Here is a 20,515-nt window from a genome sequence, read left to right on the forward strand (position 1 = left end):
TCATCTTTAATTTCTTTCATCAGTGTCTTATAGTTTTCTGCATACAGGTCTTTTGTCTCCTTAGGTAGGTTTATTCCTAGGTATTTTATTCTTTTTGTTGCAATGGTAAATGGGCGTGTTTCCTTAATTTCTCTTCCAGATTTTTCATCATTAGTGTATAGGAATGCAAGAGATTTCTTTGTATCCTGCTACTTTACCAAATTCATTGATTAGCTCTAGTGGTTTTCTGGTAGCTTCTTTAGGATTGTCTATTTATAGTATCATGTCATCTGCAAACAGTGACAGCTTTTCCTCTTTTCTGATTTGCATTCCTTTTCTTTCTTTTTCTTCTCTGATTGCAATGGCTAAAACTTCCAACAGTATGTTGAATAATAGTGGTGGGAGTGGACAACCTTGTCTTGTTCCTGATGTTAGAGGAAATGGTTTCAGTTTTTCATCATTGAGAACAATGTTGGCTATGGGTTTGTCATATATGGCCTCTGTTATGTTGAGGTAAGTTCCCTCTGTGCCTACTTTCTGGAGGGTTTTTATTTTAAATGGGTGTTGAATTTTGTTGAAAGCTTTTTCTGCATCTATTGAGATGATCATATGTTTTTTCTCCTTCAATCTGTTAATATGGTGTATCACATTGATTGATTTGCGTATATTGAAGAATTCTTGCCTTCCTGGGATAAATCCCCCTTGATCATGTTGTATGATCCTTTTAATGTGCTGTTGGATTCTGTTTGCTAATATTTTGTTGGGGATTTTTGCACCTTTGTTCATCAGTGATATTGGCCTGTAGTTTTCTGTCTTTGTGACATCTTTGTCTGGTTTTGGTATCAGGGTGATGGTGGCCTTGTAGAATGAGTTTGGTTGTGTTCCTCCCTCTGGTATATTTTGGAAGAGTTTGAGAAGGATAGGTGTTAGCTTTTCTCTAAATGTTTCATAGAATTCACCTGTGAAGCCATCTGGTCCTGGTCTTTTGTTTGTTGGAAGATTTTTAATCACAGTCTCAATTTCAGTGCTTGTGATTGGTCTGTTTATATTTTCTATTTCTTCCTGGTTCAGTCTTGGAAAGTTGTGCTTTTTTAAGAATTTGTCCATTTTATTGGCATATAGTTGCTTGTAGTAATGTCTCATGATCCTTTGTATTTCTGCAGTGTCCATTGTTACTTCTCCTTTTTCATTTCTAATTCTGTCGATTTGAGTCTTCTCCCTTTTTTTCTCGATGAGTCTGGCTAATGGTTTATCAATTTTGTTTTTCTTCTCAAAGAACCAGCTTTTAGTTTTATTGATCTTTGCTATCATTTACTTCATTTCTTTTTCATTTATTTCTGATGTGATCTTTATGATTCCTTTCCTTCTGCTAACTTTGGGTTGTTTTTTTTTTTTTTTCATCTTTCTCTAATTGCTTTAGGTTTAAGGTTAGGTTGTTTGAGATATTTTGTTTCTTAAGGTAGGCTTGTATTGCTATAAAGTTCCCTCTTAGAACTGCTTTTGCTGCATCCCATAGGTTTTGGGTCATCGTGTTTTCATTGTCATTTGTTTCTAGATATTTTTTGATTTCCTCTTTGATTTCTTCAGTGATCGCTTGGTTATTTACTAGTGTATTGTTTAGCCTCCATATGTTTGTGTTTCTTACAGATTTTTTCCTGTAATTGATATCTAGTCTCATAGTGCTGTGTTCGGAAAAGATACTTTATATGATTTTAATTTTCTTAAATTTACCAATGCTTGATTTGTGACCCAAGATATGATCTATCCTGGAGAATGTTCCATGAGCACTTGAGATTAAAGTGTATTCTGTTGTTTTTGGATGGAATTTCCTATAAATATCAATTAAGTCCATGTTGTTTAATGTATCTTTTAAAGCTTGTGTTTCTTTATTTATTTTCATTTTGGATGATCTGTCCTTTGGTGAAAGTGGGGTGTTAAAGTCCCCTACTGTGATTGTGTTACTGTCGATTTCCCCTTTTATGGCTGTTAGCATTCACCTACGTATTAAGGTGCTCCTATGTTGGGTGCATAGATATTTACAATTGTTATATCTTCTTCTTGGATTGATCCCTTAATCATTATGTACTGTCCTTCTTTGTCTCTTATAATAGTCTTTATTTTAAAGTCTATTTTGTCTGATGAGAGAATTTGCTACTCCAGCTTTTTTTTGATTTCCATTTGCCTGGAATATCTTTTTCCATCCTGTCACTTTCAGTCTGTATGTGTCCCTAGGTCTGAAGTAGGTCTCTTGTAGACAGCATATATACAGGTCTTGTTTTTGTATCCATTCATCCAGTCTATGTCTTTTGGTTGGAGCATTTAATCCATTTATATTTAAGGTAGTTATCGCTATGTATGTTCCTGTTACCATTTTCTAAATTGTTTTGGGTTCATTATTGTAGGTCTTTTCCTTCTCTTGTGTTTCCTGCCTAGAGAAATTCCTGTAGCATTTGTTGTAAAGCTGGTTTGGTGGTGCTGAATTCTCTTAGCTTTTGCTTGTCTGTAAAGGTTTTAATTTCTCTGTCAAATCTGAATGAGATCCTTGCTGGTTAGAGTAATCTTGGTTGTAGGTTTTTCCTTTTCATCACTTTAAATATGTCCTGCCACTCCCTTCTGGCTTGCAGAGTTTCTCCTGAAAGATCAGCTGTTAACCTTATGGGGATTCCCTTGTATGTTATTTGTTGTTTTTCCCTTGCTGTTTTTAATATTTTTGTTTGTATTTAATTTTTGATAGTTTGATTAATATGTGTCTTGGCATGTTTCCCCTTGGGTTTATCCTATATGGGACTCTCTGTGCTTCCTGGATTTGATTGACTCTTTCTTTTTCTATATTAGGGAAGTTTTCAACACTAATCTCTTCAAATATTTTCTCAGTCCCTTTCTTTTTCTCTTCTTCTGGGACCCCTATAATTTGAATGTTGGTGAGTTTAATGTTGTCCCAGAGGTCTCTGAGACTGTTCTTAATTCTTCTCATTCTTTTTTGTTTATTCTGCTCTGTGGTAGTTATTTCCACTATTTTATCTTCCAGGTCTCTTATCCGTTCTTATACCTCAGTTATTTTGCTGTTGATTCCTTCTAGAGAATTTTTAATTTCATTTATTGTGTTGTTAATCATTTTTTGTTTGCTCTCTAGTTCTTCTAGGTCCTTGTTAAACGTTTCTTTTATTTTCTCCATTCTATTTCCAAGATTTGGGATCCTCTTTACTATCATTACTCTGTATTCTTTTTCAGTTAGACTGCCTATTTCCTCTTCATTTGTTTGGTCTGGTGGGTTTTTACCTTGCTCCGTCATCTGCTGTGTGTTTCTCTGTATTCTCATTTTGCTTAACTTACTGTGTTTGGGGTCACCTTTTTACAGGCTGTAGGTTCGTAGTTCCTATTGTTTTTGGTGTCCGCCCCCAGTGGCTAAGGTTGGGTCAGTGGGTTGTGTAGGCTTCCTGGTGGAGGGCACTGGTGCCTGTGTTCTGGTGGATGAGGCTGAATCTTGTGTTTCTGGTGGGCAGGACCACGTCCAGTGGTGTGTTTTGGGGTGTCTGTGACTTTATTATGATTTTAGGCAGCGTCTCTGCTAATGGGTGGGGTTGTGTTCCTGTCTTGTTAGTTTTTTCACATAGGGTGTCCAACACTGTAGCTTGCTGGTTGTCGAGTGGAGCTAGGTCTTAGCATTGAGATGCAGATCTCTGGGAGAGCTTTCTCCTTTTGATATTATGTGGAGCTGGGAGGTCTCTGGTGGACCAATGTCCTGAACTCATCCCTCCCACCTCAGAGGCCCAGGCCTGACATCCGGCCCAAGCCCAAAGACCCTGTCAGCCACACCGCTCAGAAATAAAGGGAGAAAGAAAGAAATAAAGAAAAAAAAATAGAATAAAGTTATTAAAATAAAAAATAAAAAAAATATTTAAAATAAAAAAAGTTAAAAATAATAAAAAAATAAAGAACGAAAGAAAGAAGACAGCAACCAAACCAAGAAACAAATCCACCAATGGTAACCAGCACTAAAAACTATACTAAAGGGCTTCCCTGGTGGCGCAGTGGTTAAGAATCCACCTGCCAATGCAAGGGACATGAGTTCGAACCCTGGTCCAGGAAGATCCCACATGCCACGGAGCAACTAAGCCTGTGCACCACAACTACTGAGCCTGCGCTCTAGAGCCCGTGAGCCACAACCACTGAGCCCGCATGCCACAACTACTGCAGCCTGTGCGCCTAGAGCCCATGCTCCACAACAAGAGAAGCCACCGCAATGAGAAGTCCGCACACCGCAACAAAGAGTAGCCCCTGCTGGCCACAACTAGAGAAAGCCTGCGTGCAGCAACGAACACCCAAGGCAGCCAAAAATAAAGAAAAAAAGAAAAAAAAAACTGTACTAAAAAAGAAAAACAAAAATGGACAGACAGAACCCTAGGACAAATGGTAAAAGCAAAGCTATACAGACAAAATCACACAAAGAAGCATACACATACACACTCACAGAAAGAGAAAAAGGAAAAAAAAAATATATCTATATATATATAAAAAAAAGGAAGCAAGCAGCCAAATCAATAAACAAATCTACCATTGATAATAGACTCTAAATACTAAACTAAGATAAACATAAAACCAAAAACAAATTAGATGCAGAAAGCAAATCCCAAGTCTATAGTTGCTCCCAAAGTCCACCGCCTCAATTTTGGGATGATTTGCTGTCTATTCAGGTAGTCCACAGATGCAGGTGCATCAAGTTGATTGTGGAGATTTAATCCACTGCTCCTGAGGCTGCTGGGAGAAATTTCCCTTTCTCTTCTTTGTTTGCACAGCTCCTGGGGCTCAGCTTTGGATTTGGCCTCGCTTCTGTGTGTAGGTCTCCCGAGCGCCTCTGTTCCCGCTCAGACAGTACGGGGTTAAAGTAGCAGCTGATTCGGGCGCTCTGGCTTACTCAGGCCGGGGGGAGGGAGGGGTACGGAATGCGGGGCGAGCCTGCGGCTGCAGAGGCCAGCATGAGGTTGCACCAGCCTGAGGCGCGCCGTGCGTTCTCCTGGGGAAGTTGTCCCTGGATCACGGGACCCTGGCAGTGGCGGGCTGCACAGGCTCCCAGGAGGGGAGGTATAGATAGTGACCTGTGCTTGCACAGAGGCTTCTTGGTGGCTGCAGCAGCAGCCTCAGCGTTTCATGCCCGTCTCTGGGGTCCGTGCTGATAGCCGTGGCTCGCACCTGTCTCTGGAGCTCCTTTAAGCGGTGCTCTGAATCCCCTCTCCTCGCGCACCAGGAAACGAAGAGGCAAGAAAAAGTCTCTTGCCTCTTCGGCAGCTCCAGACTTTTTCCCGGACTCCCTCCCAGCTAGCTGTGGCGCACTAGCCCCTTCAGGCTGTGATCACGCAGCCAACCCCAGTCCTCTCGCTGGGATCCGACCGAATCCGGAGCTTCAGCTCCCAGCCCCGGCCTGCCCCGGCGGGTGAGCAGACAAGCCTCTCGGGCTGGTGAGTGCTGGTCAGCACCGATCCTCTGTGCGGGAATCTCTCCGCTTTGCCCTCCGCACCCCTGTTGCTGCACTCTCCTCCATGGCTTGGAAGCTTCCCCACCGCCACCCCCCGTCTCCGCCCGTGAAGGGGCTTCCTAGTGTGTGGAAACCTTTCCTCCTTCACAGCTCCCTTCCAGAGGTGCAGGTCCCATCCTTATTCTTTTGTCTCTGTTTTTTCTTTTTTCTTTTGCCCTACCCAGGTATGTGGGGAGTTTCTTGCCTTTTGGGAAGTCTGAGGCCTTCTGCCAGCGTTCAGTAGGTGTTCTGTAGGAGTTGTTCCACATGTAGATGTATTTCTGATGTATTTGTGGGGAGGAAGGTGCTCTCCACGTCTTACTCCTCCACCATCTTGAAGGTCTCCTATTTCGCTGATTTTTAACAGAGGCTGTAACCTCCAAATGTATCTCCAAATTGTATTTCTAAGTGTAGATGATCAGATAACCAGGTTTTATTGCAAAGGCGATCCATGTTACTCACCTGTTGACAAAAATGACCTCACTCTTCTTTTTCTTTTATGTCTGAGGGGCATGATACCTTTCCCAGGTGTGGTGTGGCCAGCTCTTTGATTGACTTCTTTCAGCCAGGTTATGCCCTCTGCAGAAGAGAATGGCTTATTGCTCATGAGGCAGTTGCCAAATGGCTTCTCTTTTCTTAAGGAATGTACAAAAGTGACTACCAAAGAACAGACTTCACCTGAATCACGGCCATAGCAATTCCCAGTAACTTAACCTGTGGCTGTTGGTGCCTGCTATGCCCTTGGGAGAGCCTTTTCTCAGGAAGAAAATGGAGAAATTTCTGTACCCCCTGAATGATAGTGCTGGGCTTTACAGGCCAGTTTTTCTCCTGTCCCTAATATAGTAATTTTACATGTGATTCACATAGTATTGACAGGTCAGCTGTCTTTCAGCTGTTTTCTATTGAGCTTGTTAACTGTACACTGCTTTATTAGAGGCAGCTTTCCTTGGGGAAAATACAGGGGGAGCCTACCTCAGGAAAGCTCAGAATCAGTTGTGTCCTGCAGTGCATCATCAGTTAAAAGGATTTGAAAAACTGTTCTTAATAGTGCAATCATAATAAGGTTTCATAATATAATTGTACAGTAATCTACATTTCTGATTACTAATCCACTTGCATCTAACTTTGTGCATTGATTTTTGTTTGTTTGTTTTAGTTGGCAAGAAAACTGTCCTCCAATCCTTTTTGGAAGCTGACTCTCATAGAACTCTTTATGTAATTTTTCACTTAATTGTTCGTCTTCTTCCTTTTGCTTTTATGTTTGTTCATAATCATCTTCACTTACTCATTTTTTTTAATCCATTCAACAGATCTTTATCAGTTGCCCATACTTTGCTATGCCCCAAAGAGAATATGTTCTGTGTACTAACATTGCTTACAGTCTAGTGAGGGAAACAGGAAATAAATATAAAATTACCCCAGACGGTGGGGATGCTAGGAAAGGGGAATACAGGGTTCTTTGAGAGAATGAAAAGGGAACTCCTCCTGTTTTTCTGGGGTGGTGTGCACGTGTCAAGGAAGCCATCTGAGAGTAGGGATGGCTAAGCTGAGATGGGAAAGATGAGTGAGGTGTTTGGTGTCTGGTGAGACAGAAGGGTAAGACGACTGTAGGTGTGAGGAATAGCTTGTGGGAAGGCCAAGGGGGAATATGGTACATTTAGGAAAACTGAAAACATGTTTAGGCAGATCTGATCACTAATACATTTTATGTTTAGCATTAGGCTCCTGTTACATCCTCTGTGCCTGAATGCATTTTATTTGATCTCTCAGAAGAAGCTACCCTTATATTTCAGCCTGGAATTGCACTTCAGGTTTAGGGTGCACAGCAGGAGAGCTTGTGAGAGCTGGTTATTCATCCCCTCTGCTGCATTTCCCTTCCTAGTTGTTATCCCTCCCACCTCCTTCCAAAGAGGTTTGGAGGTGAGTTACGATAAAGGAGGAGGAGGGGAAAGAGAGTCATTAAACCTTAGCACCGTCTTCAGTTGGCCTTTGGAGGAAAAGACTCTAGTGCTGATAATTTAGTTGATCAAGGTGTTTATCCTGAAATCTCAAGGAGAAGTATCTTCTGGGACTAAAAGGACTTATAACTGAAAGGGAGGGCTACCTGGGAGAAAGAACTGAGAGAGAGAGAGAAGGAGAACTAAACCAGAGCTGCCTCCTCTGCCCTTATTCATCATTCGGGGCAACATGAACCCTTTCACAAAGGTCAACTTGTATTTTTCCTACTCTTTGAATATGTGATAAAGCCATGGCAACTCAGTTTTCTCACTTGTAAACTGAATCCTAGTTACCCTTAGATTCTTTCTACTACATCCTGTGATGGCTGCACCATCCTCATGTCAGAAATTCTAATATTTTAATTATGAAATAAAGGGATTATGTTTTAAGAATTTCAAAGATGAAGACAATTGTTTTAAATCACTATCACATTCTGGAGGACAATGTGTAATTGCAATGGATAATTCCTATTTGCATATCTATGGCGATCTCTACCTGTGGTTATTTTTGCTATAGTTTTATAAACTCATGGTTTCTTATGGTCCTTATCCTATAAATCCGACTTATTCTTGCTGTTTGTTGGCTCACACTCATCTCAATATGATTTTACCAGTCTGTATGTGGCTGCATTGGCTGGGAAAAGAAACCCAGCCACACACTATAATCTTGGGCAAAATGCAAAATGATTCTGGAGCTGCCTGATTTCCCTCGTCTTTTCTTTTGGTTACATTGACTCTCTTATGAAAAGTATTTATTTTGGAAAAGAAGTTTTTAGAGAGATGATATATATAGGAAATGGTTAGAATGTAAAATTTAAAATAAATGAACATGCTTCTGGTTCTTAATTTAAATTATGCAAATATGTGAAATGGTCCAGTAAATTAAAAGCCATAGCATTTATGAAAAAACCTCATTTCACTTATTTCTAAAACCTTTTTAAAATGGGTTTGCTGGCGTAGTGATTTTTGCCAGTTTGAAGTATTTCTGCCTTACCTCAGACCTTCTAGAGAACATTGGTGGACTAACCCTGAAAACCAGAGGAAGCCTTCCTATCGTGACTTGTAATTCTCAGAAGGAATTTAAAGGGGGTGTGGGATCTTTTCAAAGTAAATATTTCCATTATATGAAGATGAACTTCTAAAGAGATCCTAGACATTTTCTTTCAAGTTTTGGCATTTCAGTTGCCCTGCTGTGTGCTTACTGCGACGTGGCAGGTATTTTCCACTATTTTATGTATATGTGTATGCATATCTTCCAGTATATTAGAACTTCTTATGACACAAAGTTGGATCATCTGTTACATTTAATGTTGAAAGAGTGGAAGATGGAACTGCCAAAGCTGGTGATCTCTGTCCACGGGGGCATCCAAAACTTCAAGATGCCCTCCAAACTTAAAGAGATCTTCAGCCAAGGTTTGGTCAAAGCTGCAGAGACAACGGGAGCGTGGATAATAACAGAAGGCATTAATACCGGTAAGGCACATTCCCTGTTTCAGTCTTTTTCTCTTTTTTTAATTCCTTCTTTTAATTGTGAATCAGGCAGTATAGCACCTAACCTCTGCTCTGCAGTGCTCCCAAGAGATGTGGTAGTGTGAGAAAGACTGAAAGTGTAGTGACTGGAAAAGAAACCCAAAAGAATCCTAGACCTTTCCTGGAATGTATTTTTACCATTGTTTAAAATATGCTATTTTAATATAACTTTGGGTAAACGTCTGGCAAAGAAAATAGGTTTTCATGAGCTTTGGACTGTGGTGAGGTAGTGTGTGGGCATAGACGTGAGCTAAACTCACCATGGTCAGGTTCTCAGGAATTGGAAATCAGTGACATGTGCAACAACTGCATTGAGTGTATGGGGCATGAGGAGATAATTAACTACATAACTGGCATTTCACTCACTTGTTTCTGTCAATGACTCTTTCATACTTCTTGAAATCTGACGTTCAAGAGCTTCATTTAGTAGCCCCTGAACCTCTAACCGTACTCTTTTGCATCAGTGTTTATGAACTGTATGCATGTTAGAGAATCATCTGGGGGCTTTGCAAAAATACAGATGCACAAGTTCTACCCCAGATTAATTAGAGTTTTTCAGGGTGAAGCTTCTGAAGAGTATCTAATGTGCAGCCAGGGTTGAGGATTACTGACTTCACAAACTCCTCTCTTACTAATCTGTTACTGATATGTTACAGTTCTGACACCAGTTCTCATGTGTGGGTTCTTTCCCAACACACCACAGTTCTCCAGCACCAGCTGAGTGTCTTACAATTCAGCTCAATTCTGAATTACTGTCTACCAGGAAATAGCGTCGGATTCCAAAGGTTAAGGGCTCAGTCCCGCAAGACTGTCCCCACTTCAGATGTCAGTCTCAAGTCCAGGTTGCTACCCGTGCTTCTGACTGGCTGGCTATAAATCAGAGGTTCCCACCATCCCCTCCTTGGGTTTGATGAATTTGCTAGAGCAGCTCACAGAATGCAGGAAACCAGTTTACTCACTAGATTACCAGTTTATTATAAAAGGATGTAACTCAGGAACAGGTAGATTGAAGAGATGCATAGGGCAAGGCATGTGGGAAGGGGCACGGAGCTTTCATGCCCTCCTCCCGTTTCCACGTGTTTACCTACTTGGAAGCTCTCTGCACCCTGTTTTTTTTTTTTTTTTTTTTTTTTATGGAGGCCTCATTACATGGGCACGATTGATTAAGTCATTGGCTATTGATAATTGAACTCAATCTCCAGTTCCTCTCCCCTCCCCAATGGTTGAGGGTTAGACTGGAAGTTCCTACCCTCTAATCACGTGGTTGGTTGGTTCCCTTGGCAACCAGCCCCCATCAGTAGGTCCAAAAGTTGCCTCATTAACATAACAGAAGGCACCTCTGTCACTCTCACCACTTAGGAAATTCCAAGGTTTTAAGGAGCTCTGTGTCAATAACAGACCAAATATATATTATTATAAGTCACAATATCACACCTGTGGCTTTCCATCTTCCCTTTACTTCTCCGTCTTTTGATTTGGGATATCCTAGCCAATGTTTCCTATTAAGTTCTGCCTGACCTTTAGGATCTACATTAGATGGCAACATACCCAGGGAGCATTCTCTATCTCAACTCGCTCTTGTTTCTTAATTTCTATAGCACTTATTGCCTGTAGCACTTGTAGCACGTTTATGTTTTGCCTTACAGGTTAGATTAGGATGAATCTACCTGATTGTGAGGTAGAGGCCAGGGCCTATACATATGTCTAAGAACTGAGCAACAGGTACTAATGTAATGAATAATTTCTTTTGATTAGAAAGGAATGAAGGAAGCAAGTGATTGAAAAAACAAAATAAAAATAAAACCAAGGGATTCATCTTGTCACTAATGGGTAACCTGGTAGTTCCTCTGGTACATTTCATTGAGATAATTACTGTTTCACATTCTTAGAAAAAAGCAAAGGTTGCAGAGTTCTAAGTCCAATGTGTAGTACTTATTTTATTTCCATTAAAAAAAAGAGGGTGGATGGTGAAGTTTTGTAGAGTTCAGAAAAAGGTGAACTTGGGCATGGTTTTTTTCTTTGAATTGTGTTACATGCTTTATTTTACTTATTGCTTTTTTAAGAAAAACATATTTTAGATTAGGGCCAGTTAAAGAACACAAATATAATAGTGTGAAGACTACTGAAATAGTTCATATGAACAAAAGAAATGAGAAATGAGGTATACTTGGAGCTTCCTTAAGCAATAATCAGGGTCTGACCTGATTCAGCCTCAGTTCCTTAGGTCCTGACTGCTCAAGAAGTGGTCCCTGGACCAACAACGTCAGCATCACCTAGGAGCTTGTTGGGAATGCAGATATCGGGCTCCTCAGACCGGTGGGATCAGAATCTGTATTTTGATGACATCCCCAGGTGATTCTTATGCACATTTAAATTTGAGAAGCTTTGCTTACCAGCTTCAACCTATGCTTGAGATGCTTCTCAACTGTAGTTGAACGTTATTTGGCATGACTTTTTTACATTTATTTAAATTGAATGCCAGAAGCCTTTAAGAATCTATTGTGTATAAAGCATTTGGATAGATGCTGTGGATGAAAGATGAGTAAGATATGGACCCCGGGTTTAGTGATGGGGTGGGTGACTGTAACAAACAGAGAGTAAGCAACTAACCAAAAATCGATGCTGAATGGGTCATAGTTGAGATACAAAGAAAGTGTTTGGGAGTAAAAGGAAGAGGAAGAGGACAAAAAATTCCGGTTCCAACTGAGGGAACCTGAGAAGAAAGCTTGGTGAAGGATATAGCACTTAATGTTGGCCTTGAGAGAAGGGTAGGAAAAAGCATTCTAGGCAGAGGTGGCAGTTCAGGGCAAGGTACACAGCTGGAGATTAAGGCATGTGTAGAAAGAGGTGATAAGGCTGCTAGCCGGATGTGCCATGTGGCAGAGGACAGGGACAGCAAGGGAGACTGGAGCCAGATTGGGTGCCATGTTATTTGGGCTGAGGTTTTATTCTCTATGTAGCAAGGAGCCCTCAAAGGATCTTGAACAGAAGAATGAATAGGGAATGATATTGTCAGATCTGGTTTTACAGAGAGTCTTAGCAGATAATATGTATTAAGATCACATGTGGGCTGCTGACAAACGATCACCACCACATGCTGGTAACGCATGCCAAACCTATGGATCTGAATCTCTATTGGTATTGATGTGTGTTCTGTGGTCCAGAACCCCAATTTTAGAAAATGACTGGGAAAAGTGCAAAAGATGGCTGGAGGGGAGGATTCCAGAGAGAAGGAAATGATTTAGGTGCAATGCATTAGATACATGCAATATTCAGGGCTTTGTTGTTTTTTTTTTTCCTGTGCTAATGACACATACAGAGTCAGACTGTACATAGAAAGAGTAAGTGGTGTAATGTAGTGTTTGTGATTAAAAGGCAAATTTTTTTAAAATTAATTTTTATTGGAGTAGAGTCACTTTACAATGTTGTGTTGGTTTCTTGCTGTACAGCAAAGTGAATCAGTCATATGTATACATATATCCACTCTTTTTTAGCTTTCCTTCCCATCTAGGTTGCTACAGAGCATTGAGTAGAGTTCCCTGTGCTATACAGTAGGTTCTCATCAGTTATCTATTTTACACATAGTAGTGTATGTATGTCAGTCCCAATCTCCCAATTCATCCCACCCACCACCTCCCCCCTTGGTAACCATAAGTTTGTTCTCTATGTCTGTGACTCTGTTTCTGCTAAAAGGCAGATTAAGGCAATCTCAAAAGGCTACCTATTGCATAATTCCAACTATATGACATTCTGGAAAAGGCAAAACTATAGAGCTAATAAAAAGATCAGTGGTTATCAAGGATTCGGGGAATGAGGGATGAATAGACAGAGTACAGAGGAATTTTAGGGCAGTGAAACTGTTCTGTATGATGCTGTAATGGTGCATACATGTTATTGTGCATTTGTCCAAACCCATAGAATGTACAACACCAAGAGTGAACTCTAATGTAATGTAAACTGTGGACTTTGGATGATTATGATTTGTCAGTGTAGGTTCATCAGTTGTAACAAATGTTCCCCTTTGGTAGGGGATGTTGACAGTGGGGAGGTTATAAGTGTGTAGGAAAGAGGGTATATGGGAAATCTCTGTACCTTTGGCTCAATTTTGCTGTGAATCTAAAACTGCTCTAAAAAGTAAAGTCTATTTTCGTTCCTTTTTATGGCTGAGTAATATTCCATTGTATATGTGTGCCACATCTTCTTTATCCATTCGAAATTGTGCCATTTGTAGAGACGTGGATGGATCTAGAGACTGTCATACAGAGTGAAGTAAGTCAGAAAGAGAAAAACAAATATCGTATATTAACGCATACATGTGGAACCTAGAAAAATGGTACAGATGAACCAGTTTGCAGGGCAGAAATAGACACAGAAGTAGAGAACAAACGTATAGACACCAAAGGGGGAAAGCGACGGGGGTGGGGGTGGTGGTGTGATGAATTGGGCGATTGGGATTGACATGTATACACTGATGTGTATAAAATAGATAACTAATAAGAACCAGCTGTATAAAAAAATAATAAAATAAAATTAAAAAATAAAATAAAGTCTATTGAAAAAAGAAAAGTCAGATCATGGATTGGAATCCAAACTGTACAAACTACCAGCTCTATAACCTTGGGCAAATTATTTAACTTCCTTGTGCCTCAATTTTTGCCTATAAAATAGACTAAAAAAATTCCTACTTAAAGTGTAAATGCATGTAAAACTTAAAAAAGCACCTGGTGTGTAGTTAAGAGTTCAGTAAGTGTTGGCTATTATTGTTATTATTATTAGTCCCAGAAAGGCAAACATTAATGTATTAGTTCTGGAATATATATGAATATAGAGCTGTTAAATTAATTTGCCTCAATGAAGCAAGGATCTTCAGGATGTTTTACTGGGACAGTCAAGAAGGTTAGAGAAAAAAATACTTAGAACATTCATGATGTCAGGGGTGGGTTTACAGGATGTTCTGGTCAGGCAAGAATAGGGGCAGAACTGAGGTTGTAAGCAGAAATTTCTCAAAGGAAGAGGAGAATTGTTCAGGTAGAAAGGTTAGTGATAGGAGAAGGAGGTGTCAAGAGGGAGTAGAGCAAGTCAAAGTATCAGAAATTAATTCCATTGTGCCAGCAACTTTCCCTGGTAACGGTCTTTTGCATATGCTTGTCTACTTGTCTCTTTCCGGCAGTCGCAGTGTTTTGTATGGTTTGTGAGTTAAAGTTTGACTTCTAAACTGATTGTTCATAGGTGTGTCCAAACATGTTGGGGATGCCCTGAAAGCCCATTCCTCCCAGTCCTTGAGAAAAATCTGGACAGTTGGAATCCCTCCTTGGGGTGTCATTGAGAACCGGAAAGATCTTATTGGAAGAGATGTAAGTAGACAATCCTTTCACAACAAAAGGAGATAAACATGTATCCAGTTGCCGGCTTAGCACTATATCCGGATATCTAGTAGACATCTTGAATGTAATATACCCCAAATAAACTCCTGACTTCCTGCTGCCTCCCTTACCCTATCTTAGAAAGTGACAATCTTGTCCTGCAGTTCTCAAGCCAAAACCCTGAACTTATCCTGGAATGATCTCCGTCTCATGCCTCAAACCCGATCCATCAGTAAATTATCATCTTAGCTTCACTTTAAAAATATATCTGGGGGCTTCGCTGCTAGCGCAGTGGTTAAGAATCCGCCTGCCAATGCAAGGGACACGGGTTCGAACACTGGTCCGGGAGGATCACACATGCCATGGAGCAACTAAGCCCGTGCGCCACAACTACTGAGCCTGCGCTCTAGAGCCCGCGAGCCACAACTACTGAGCCTGTGTGCCACAACTACTGAAGCCCGCGTGCCTAGAGCCCATGCTCCGCAGCAAGAAAAGCCACCACAATGAGAAGCCCGCACACCGCAACGAAGAGTAGCCCTGCTCACCGCAACTAGAGAAAGCCCGCACGCAGCAACGAAGGCCTAACACAGCCAAAAATAAAAATAAATAAAATAAATAAATTTATTTCAAAATATATGTATATCTATCCGGAATCTGACCTCTTTTTATTACCTCCACTGTTACTGAGCAGGTTTAAGCCACTGTTTTCTGTCACCTGGATGATTGTAATAGCCTTCCCTACTCTCATCCATGTCTCTTATTAAGGTCTGATCCCAACACAGTAGCCAGAATGATTCTAAAGGGACGGGCTTGTCTAAGTTTGTTTATAAGACTAATGTATATTTTTGGTAGGTATCTCAAGTATTACAAAAGGTATGAAGAAGAAAGATAACCACTGTTAATATTTTGGTGTGTGTCATTCTAGAATTTTTTTCTATGTATGCGTATGTATGTATAGTAAAAAAAAGTTTGTGTGTTAAAAAAGTAACAACAGAAACCTATTGTTGTGAATCTGTTTTTCAGCTTAACTATTTAACATAATTAATTCTCTATGTCAGTTAATATAGACAAGCTTATGGTTTGTTTTAACTTTCATTTTGGAAAATTTTGAACACATTAAAGAGTAGAGAGATCAGAATAATCATCTCCTTCGTACCCTTCTCCCGGTTTCAACAGTTATGAACTCAGAGCCAATTTTGTTTAGTTTAGTCCCTCATCCATTCTCCATCTCCTCCCTCCATCATTTTGAAGCAAATTCCAGACATCAAATAATTTCAGTGGTAAATATTTTAGTAGTTATTTCTAAAGTATATGGACAATTAAAAAATATAACCACATTGCCATATTTGTACCTAAAAAATTAACAATAATTTATGAATATCATCAAATATCCAGTCTGTGTTAAAGTTTCTGATTGTCTCAATTTTTCAGTTGTTCGATTTCATTATCCAAAAAATTTCCCTACATTGTGATGGGTTGATTTGTCTTCTGTCACTTAGTTATTTTCCTTGAGTCGCTTTTGATCTCTGGATTTTCCCTCCATCTCCTTTTTTGTTTTCTGTTTGTTTGTTTCAATTTATTTGTTGAAGAAACTGGGTCATTCCTAAAGAGTTTCCCACAGTTTGGATTTTGCAGATTTAAGCTCTTGTAGTAGCATTTAGCCTATTTCTCTGTCTTTTGTCTTTCTTGTAAATTGGTAGTTTGATCCAAAGGTATGATCAGATTCAGGTTCTTTTTGTACAGGTTTATGCCCTAGGAGGAGATGTGTCCTTCCCTTGTGACATAACATCCTCTCTGTTTTTATGATGTCATTGCCTAGATTTATTTTTTCAACAGGGTTGCAAAAATGCTAATATTTAATTATAGTGTTCTTTCTTCATTTATTAGCTTAAATACTCTATAAAGAGAAACATTTTCTCCTCAATTGCTTGGTTTACCTTGTGGTACGGTTGTATGGGAAAGGGTAGAATAAATATTTGATTCTTTTTCTTTATTTGCCAGTTTTCAAAGCATTGAGTTGGTTATCTACCATCCCCCAAGGTGAACAGTGAGTTGTTTTTTGGTTTTTTTTTTCTGATTCATGAAGTTAAACATATTTGGTATGTTTTAATCCATTATTCTAATATAGTTATTATTCTTTATCACGCTCATATTGTCCCATTGTGGCTAGTGGAGCCTTTCAAGCTGTCTCCTGAGTCCTTTTAACACAATTCTAGTCATTTATCATTGCTTCCTTGTGTTTTAGTATGAAAAAAAAATGTTCTTGGCTCGTTGTATATAATTTTTGCTCCTAGAGAAATGGCTGGTTGCTTTTAGTGGGAAATAGTATTAAGAGACCACATTCTGAGAGCCAAGGGTGCATTTTTATTTTTCGTGCCTGATAAAGTTCTGTTGTACTAAAGTACTATAATTTATTTAACTATCCCTCTGTATTGTCCATTTATGTTTTCTATTTTTAACTTTTACAAAAAATGATATTAATGTTGTGATAAGACACATATATTTTTGAAACTAGCTGAAAACGCTTACTTCCTTAGAAGTTATTCTCAAAGTAGAATGTTTGGACCAGTTGGTATGTAACTTTTAAAATGTGACTAATTGTCTTCCAGAAAGGTGGTAACAATTTACATTCCTACCAACAGGGTATGAGGGTGCCCATTTCCCTGTACCATTTCCAGCTTCGGGTATTCTGGCTTTTTTTAAACTTTGCCATTCTGATAGGTATAAAATAACACCTAATTTTTCTTATGTACGTTTCTCTGATTACTAGTGAGATTCACATCTTTCCATGTGGTTTTTATGCATTTTTAAGCATAGTTTTTATATTTTGAAAGACCTTTTGTATTATAATTCATTCTATTAACATTTTTGTTTGCCATGTGTGCTGCATTTCCCAGATTTTAATTTATATCATTTATGAACATCTTTCCATGTGTAAAAGATATGTGTTACATCTATCAATTATTTTCTTTTTGGTTTCTGGCCTCAGTGTCATGCTTAGGGATTATAAAGGTAACTTTTAAATACTAATGTTTGTAACGTTTGTAGTGCTTTTTACATCCATTATTTCTTTTTTTTTTAAATTTCTTTCTTTTTTTTTTTTTTTTTTTTTGCCTGTGTTGGGCCTTCGTTGCTGCACGCGGGCTTTCTCTAGTTGTGGCGAGTGGGGGCTACTCTTTGTTGCGGTGCACGGGCTTCTCATTGAGGTGGCTTCTCTTGTGGAGCACGGGCTCTAGGTGTGCGGGCTTCAGTAGTTGTAGCTCACGGGCTCTAGAGCACAGGCTCAATAGTTGTGGTGCACGGGCTTAGTTGCTCCGCGGCATGTGGGATCTTCCCAGACCAGGGCTTAAACCTGTGTCTCCTGCATTGGCAGGCAGATTCTTAACCACTGCGCCACCAGGGAAGCTCTCATTATTTCTTTAAAGCCTCACAGCAATAGGAATTATTATCATCACTTATACATGAGGAAAATAAGCCTGAGAAAGGAAGCAGGTGTTACCCAGAGTTAAAGTTAGAAAGTAGAAGAGCCTAGCCTTAAACTTGGGCTCTTTGACTCCAAACACAGTCGGCCTTCCCTATTTGTGGATTCCACATCTGAGGAGTCAACTGACAGTGGATCCTAAGGATTCAACCGACCGCGGATCCAGGGGATACTGAGGGCTGACTATACTGCGCCATTTTATACAAGGGACTTGAGCATCCGTGGATTGTGGTATCTGCGAGTGGTCCTGGAACTAATCCCCCACAGGTACCAAATGACTGTACTGTTCTCTCCTCTCTAAAAACAAATGAGAATTGGAGTAGCTTATAGAAGAATCAGCAAATATTAATAAAGATCTGGATATTTTTTATTGAATGAATGCATCTCCATTTACTTTTCACTTCATTTGGAATACTAGAAAAAGAAAATCAGTGTCCAAATATTATTCTGGAATAGATCTATTAAAAGGCATAGTTTCTGGATAGTGATGTAGTCTGTGTACCAATGCAGATCCCTGAACTGTTTCTTAATGATCTGAGACAAGGTAAGTACAGAAATTGAAAATAAATGTATGGAACCATTTTTAGCCATGTGACGGTGCTGTGACATCCAAGCATATGGTAAGTGTGCTTATCTTGCTGTGTGTGCGAGTGTTGTTGAACTTGTGAGTCTCATGTAGTACAAGCTGCATACTAGTCATGCGTTAGGGGACTACCTATCTGTCCATAAAAAAATAAGAAATAAGAAATCTCAAATTGATTCTTCATCACTGCAGATAGCTTGAGAAGCACTGCTCTTGGTAGCAAGTACTACTTTTTGACCTGGACAGGAGCTCGGTAGTACACAGACAGGCCTTCGGAGCCGTTGGCCCGGGAAGGATCTCAAGCTCTGACCGTCTCTTGTCCTCGCTGTCTCGCAGGTGGTGTGCCTGTACCAGACTCTGGGCAACCCCCTCAGCAAACTCACCACACTCAACTGCATGCACTCCCACTTCATCCTGTCCGATGATGGCACCGTGGGCAAGTATGGCAATGAGATGAAGCTCAGGAGGAACCTGGAAAAGTACCTCTCTCTGCAGAAAATACACAGCCGTGAGTACTGCAGGGGCTCAACCAACAGGTCCTGGCTGGGGGCCTTGCTGTGGAGCAAGGTGCTCCATTGCCATCTGTACAGGGTAGAGAGGTCCAAGCCGGCCCCTGCCTTAAGTTAACACCTGTGAACCCTCAGTGAGAAGAAAGCAGGATATGACATTGTGGGTGACAGTCAGAAGAGAGGAAGGGATCTTGCGGGACAGCAGAGGGGAGGTGTCAGAGTGGAGACTTTAGCAGAGTCTCTGGGAGTCCTTAGGCTTGGATGGATAAAGGGAGAAAGTAGAGAAAGAATTGATTTGGGAATGTGGATGGCTGAAAAGCCGTAAAGAGACTAGCCTGAGAAGAGAGGGCTATGATCCTTGATAGTCAGGGAAGATGACATTTCTATGTGGGTGGCGTGGCTTCAGTCAGGGAAGGGGTTGAAATCAGGACTTTTAGAAATAAGGACCTTTGAAGGTATGTTGTGACATGCTGGCAGTGGTGCTTTGGTAGTGCCTAAGGAGGAGGAGTGGGGGGCAAAATCAGTGAGTGTCCTTGGGTGGAGAGGTGGGAATCCTTAAAGGGAGGAAGAGGGCTGGATGCTGCCTGGAGAAATGGAGACTGCATCCAGGGCAGCAGAAGGTGGCCCCTGCCTCTTTTGGTGAGTTAAATCTTCCACAGACTACTCCTACCCTTTAAGCGGAGATGCCAGGGAATAGGAAGATTCTCAGGAGGCTCAGTCTTCTTCAACCTCTGACTTTGGGCTGAAAATGCTGAACATCCTTTGAGTTTTTGGCCCAGATTCCCTGAAGCAGCAGATGTAGTGAGGTCAGATGGATCAAAGCTCTATTTACTGCCTGTGACCTTGGGCAATGAAATTAACGTCTGTCAAATTGTTCTCTTAATACAAGACAGAAGAAACTGTCTACCTGTACCTTTTGTTGTGAGAATTAGAGGAGATAAAAAAAATATGTTAGGTGTGCTCAGAATAGTATTGGGTACATAACATGTCCTCAACAAATGTGTTTCTTTCTTTCCTTTTATTCTCCTTTGGTACAGGGGGTCGTCTGCTGGTTGGGGTCGGGGTAGAGAGAGGGACTCTGGGAATTGTTGTGAGTCATTTAGAGCTTAGTGTGAATGAAGTTTGGAGGCTCATTTAGGTCAGGAAGTGGGATAGAGGAGCAGGTATGTGGTCCTCTACAGGGTGGGGGTGGCTAGTGGGGAGGAAGACCCACAGAGGAGCGGAGAAGGAGGGCAGGTCAAAGATTGCCCTGAAGGAGAATCCCTGAAGCGAGGGCCCTGCAGGGCTCTGAAATGTCAGTTACCTAAAATGTCCTGTTGCCTCTGATGACTTGGGCTCACCACCTGTGCTCAGGGATTCTGTGCAGCGCTACGATGTGTGTCCCAGGAGAGCAAAGTCTCTGTCTTTCTTATTTCCTGCTGATTCTCCATTTGTGAAAACAGCCCTGATGAATGAAAACAGCCCCGAGCTTGCATATCGCCATATGCCATTCTACATTTCTACTTTCAAAGTCCTTAAAATTTAGGATTCATTTGGAGAGTTTTGCTGTCCATGGAGAGAG

General features: G+C 40.5%; 1 protein-coding gene across 6 annotated transcripts in view; it reads left to right on the top strand.

Annotated features, from left to right (window-relative positions):
• Window positions 1-20,515, top strand: part of TRPM6 (transient receptor potential cation channel subfamily M member 6) — a 140,169-nt gene that overhangs the window by 30,658 nt on the left and 88,996 nt on the right. For all 6 annotated transcript variants that reach the window (XM_061200335.1, XM_061200337.1, XM_061200339.1 and 3 more), the window contains exons 5-7: window positions 8,748-8,961; window positions 14,248-14,372; window positions 18,782-18,953. In XM_061200335.1, coding sequence (XP_061056318.1) covers window positions 8,748-8,961; window positions 14,248-14,372; window positions 18,782-18,953 — 511 coding nt within the window. The remainder of the gene's footprint in view (window positions 1-8,747; window positions 8,962-14,247; window positions 14,373-18,781; window positions 18,954-20,515) is intronic.

The sequence above is a fragment of the Eubalaena glacialis genome, chromosome 9 (assembly GCF_028564815.1).
Source record: "Eubalaena glacialis isolate mEubGla1 chromosome 9, mEubGla1.1.hap2.+ XY, whole genome shotgun sequence".
In the NCBI taxonomy this organism is placed as follows: Eukaryota; Metazoa; Chordata; class Mammalia; order Artiodactyla; family Balaenidae; genus Eubalaena; species Eubalaena glacialis.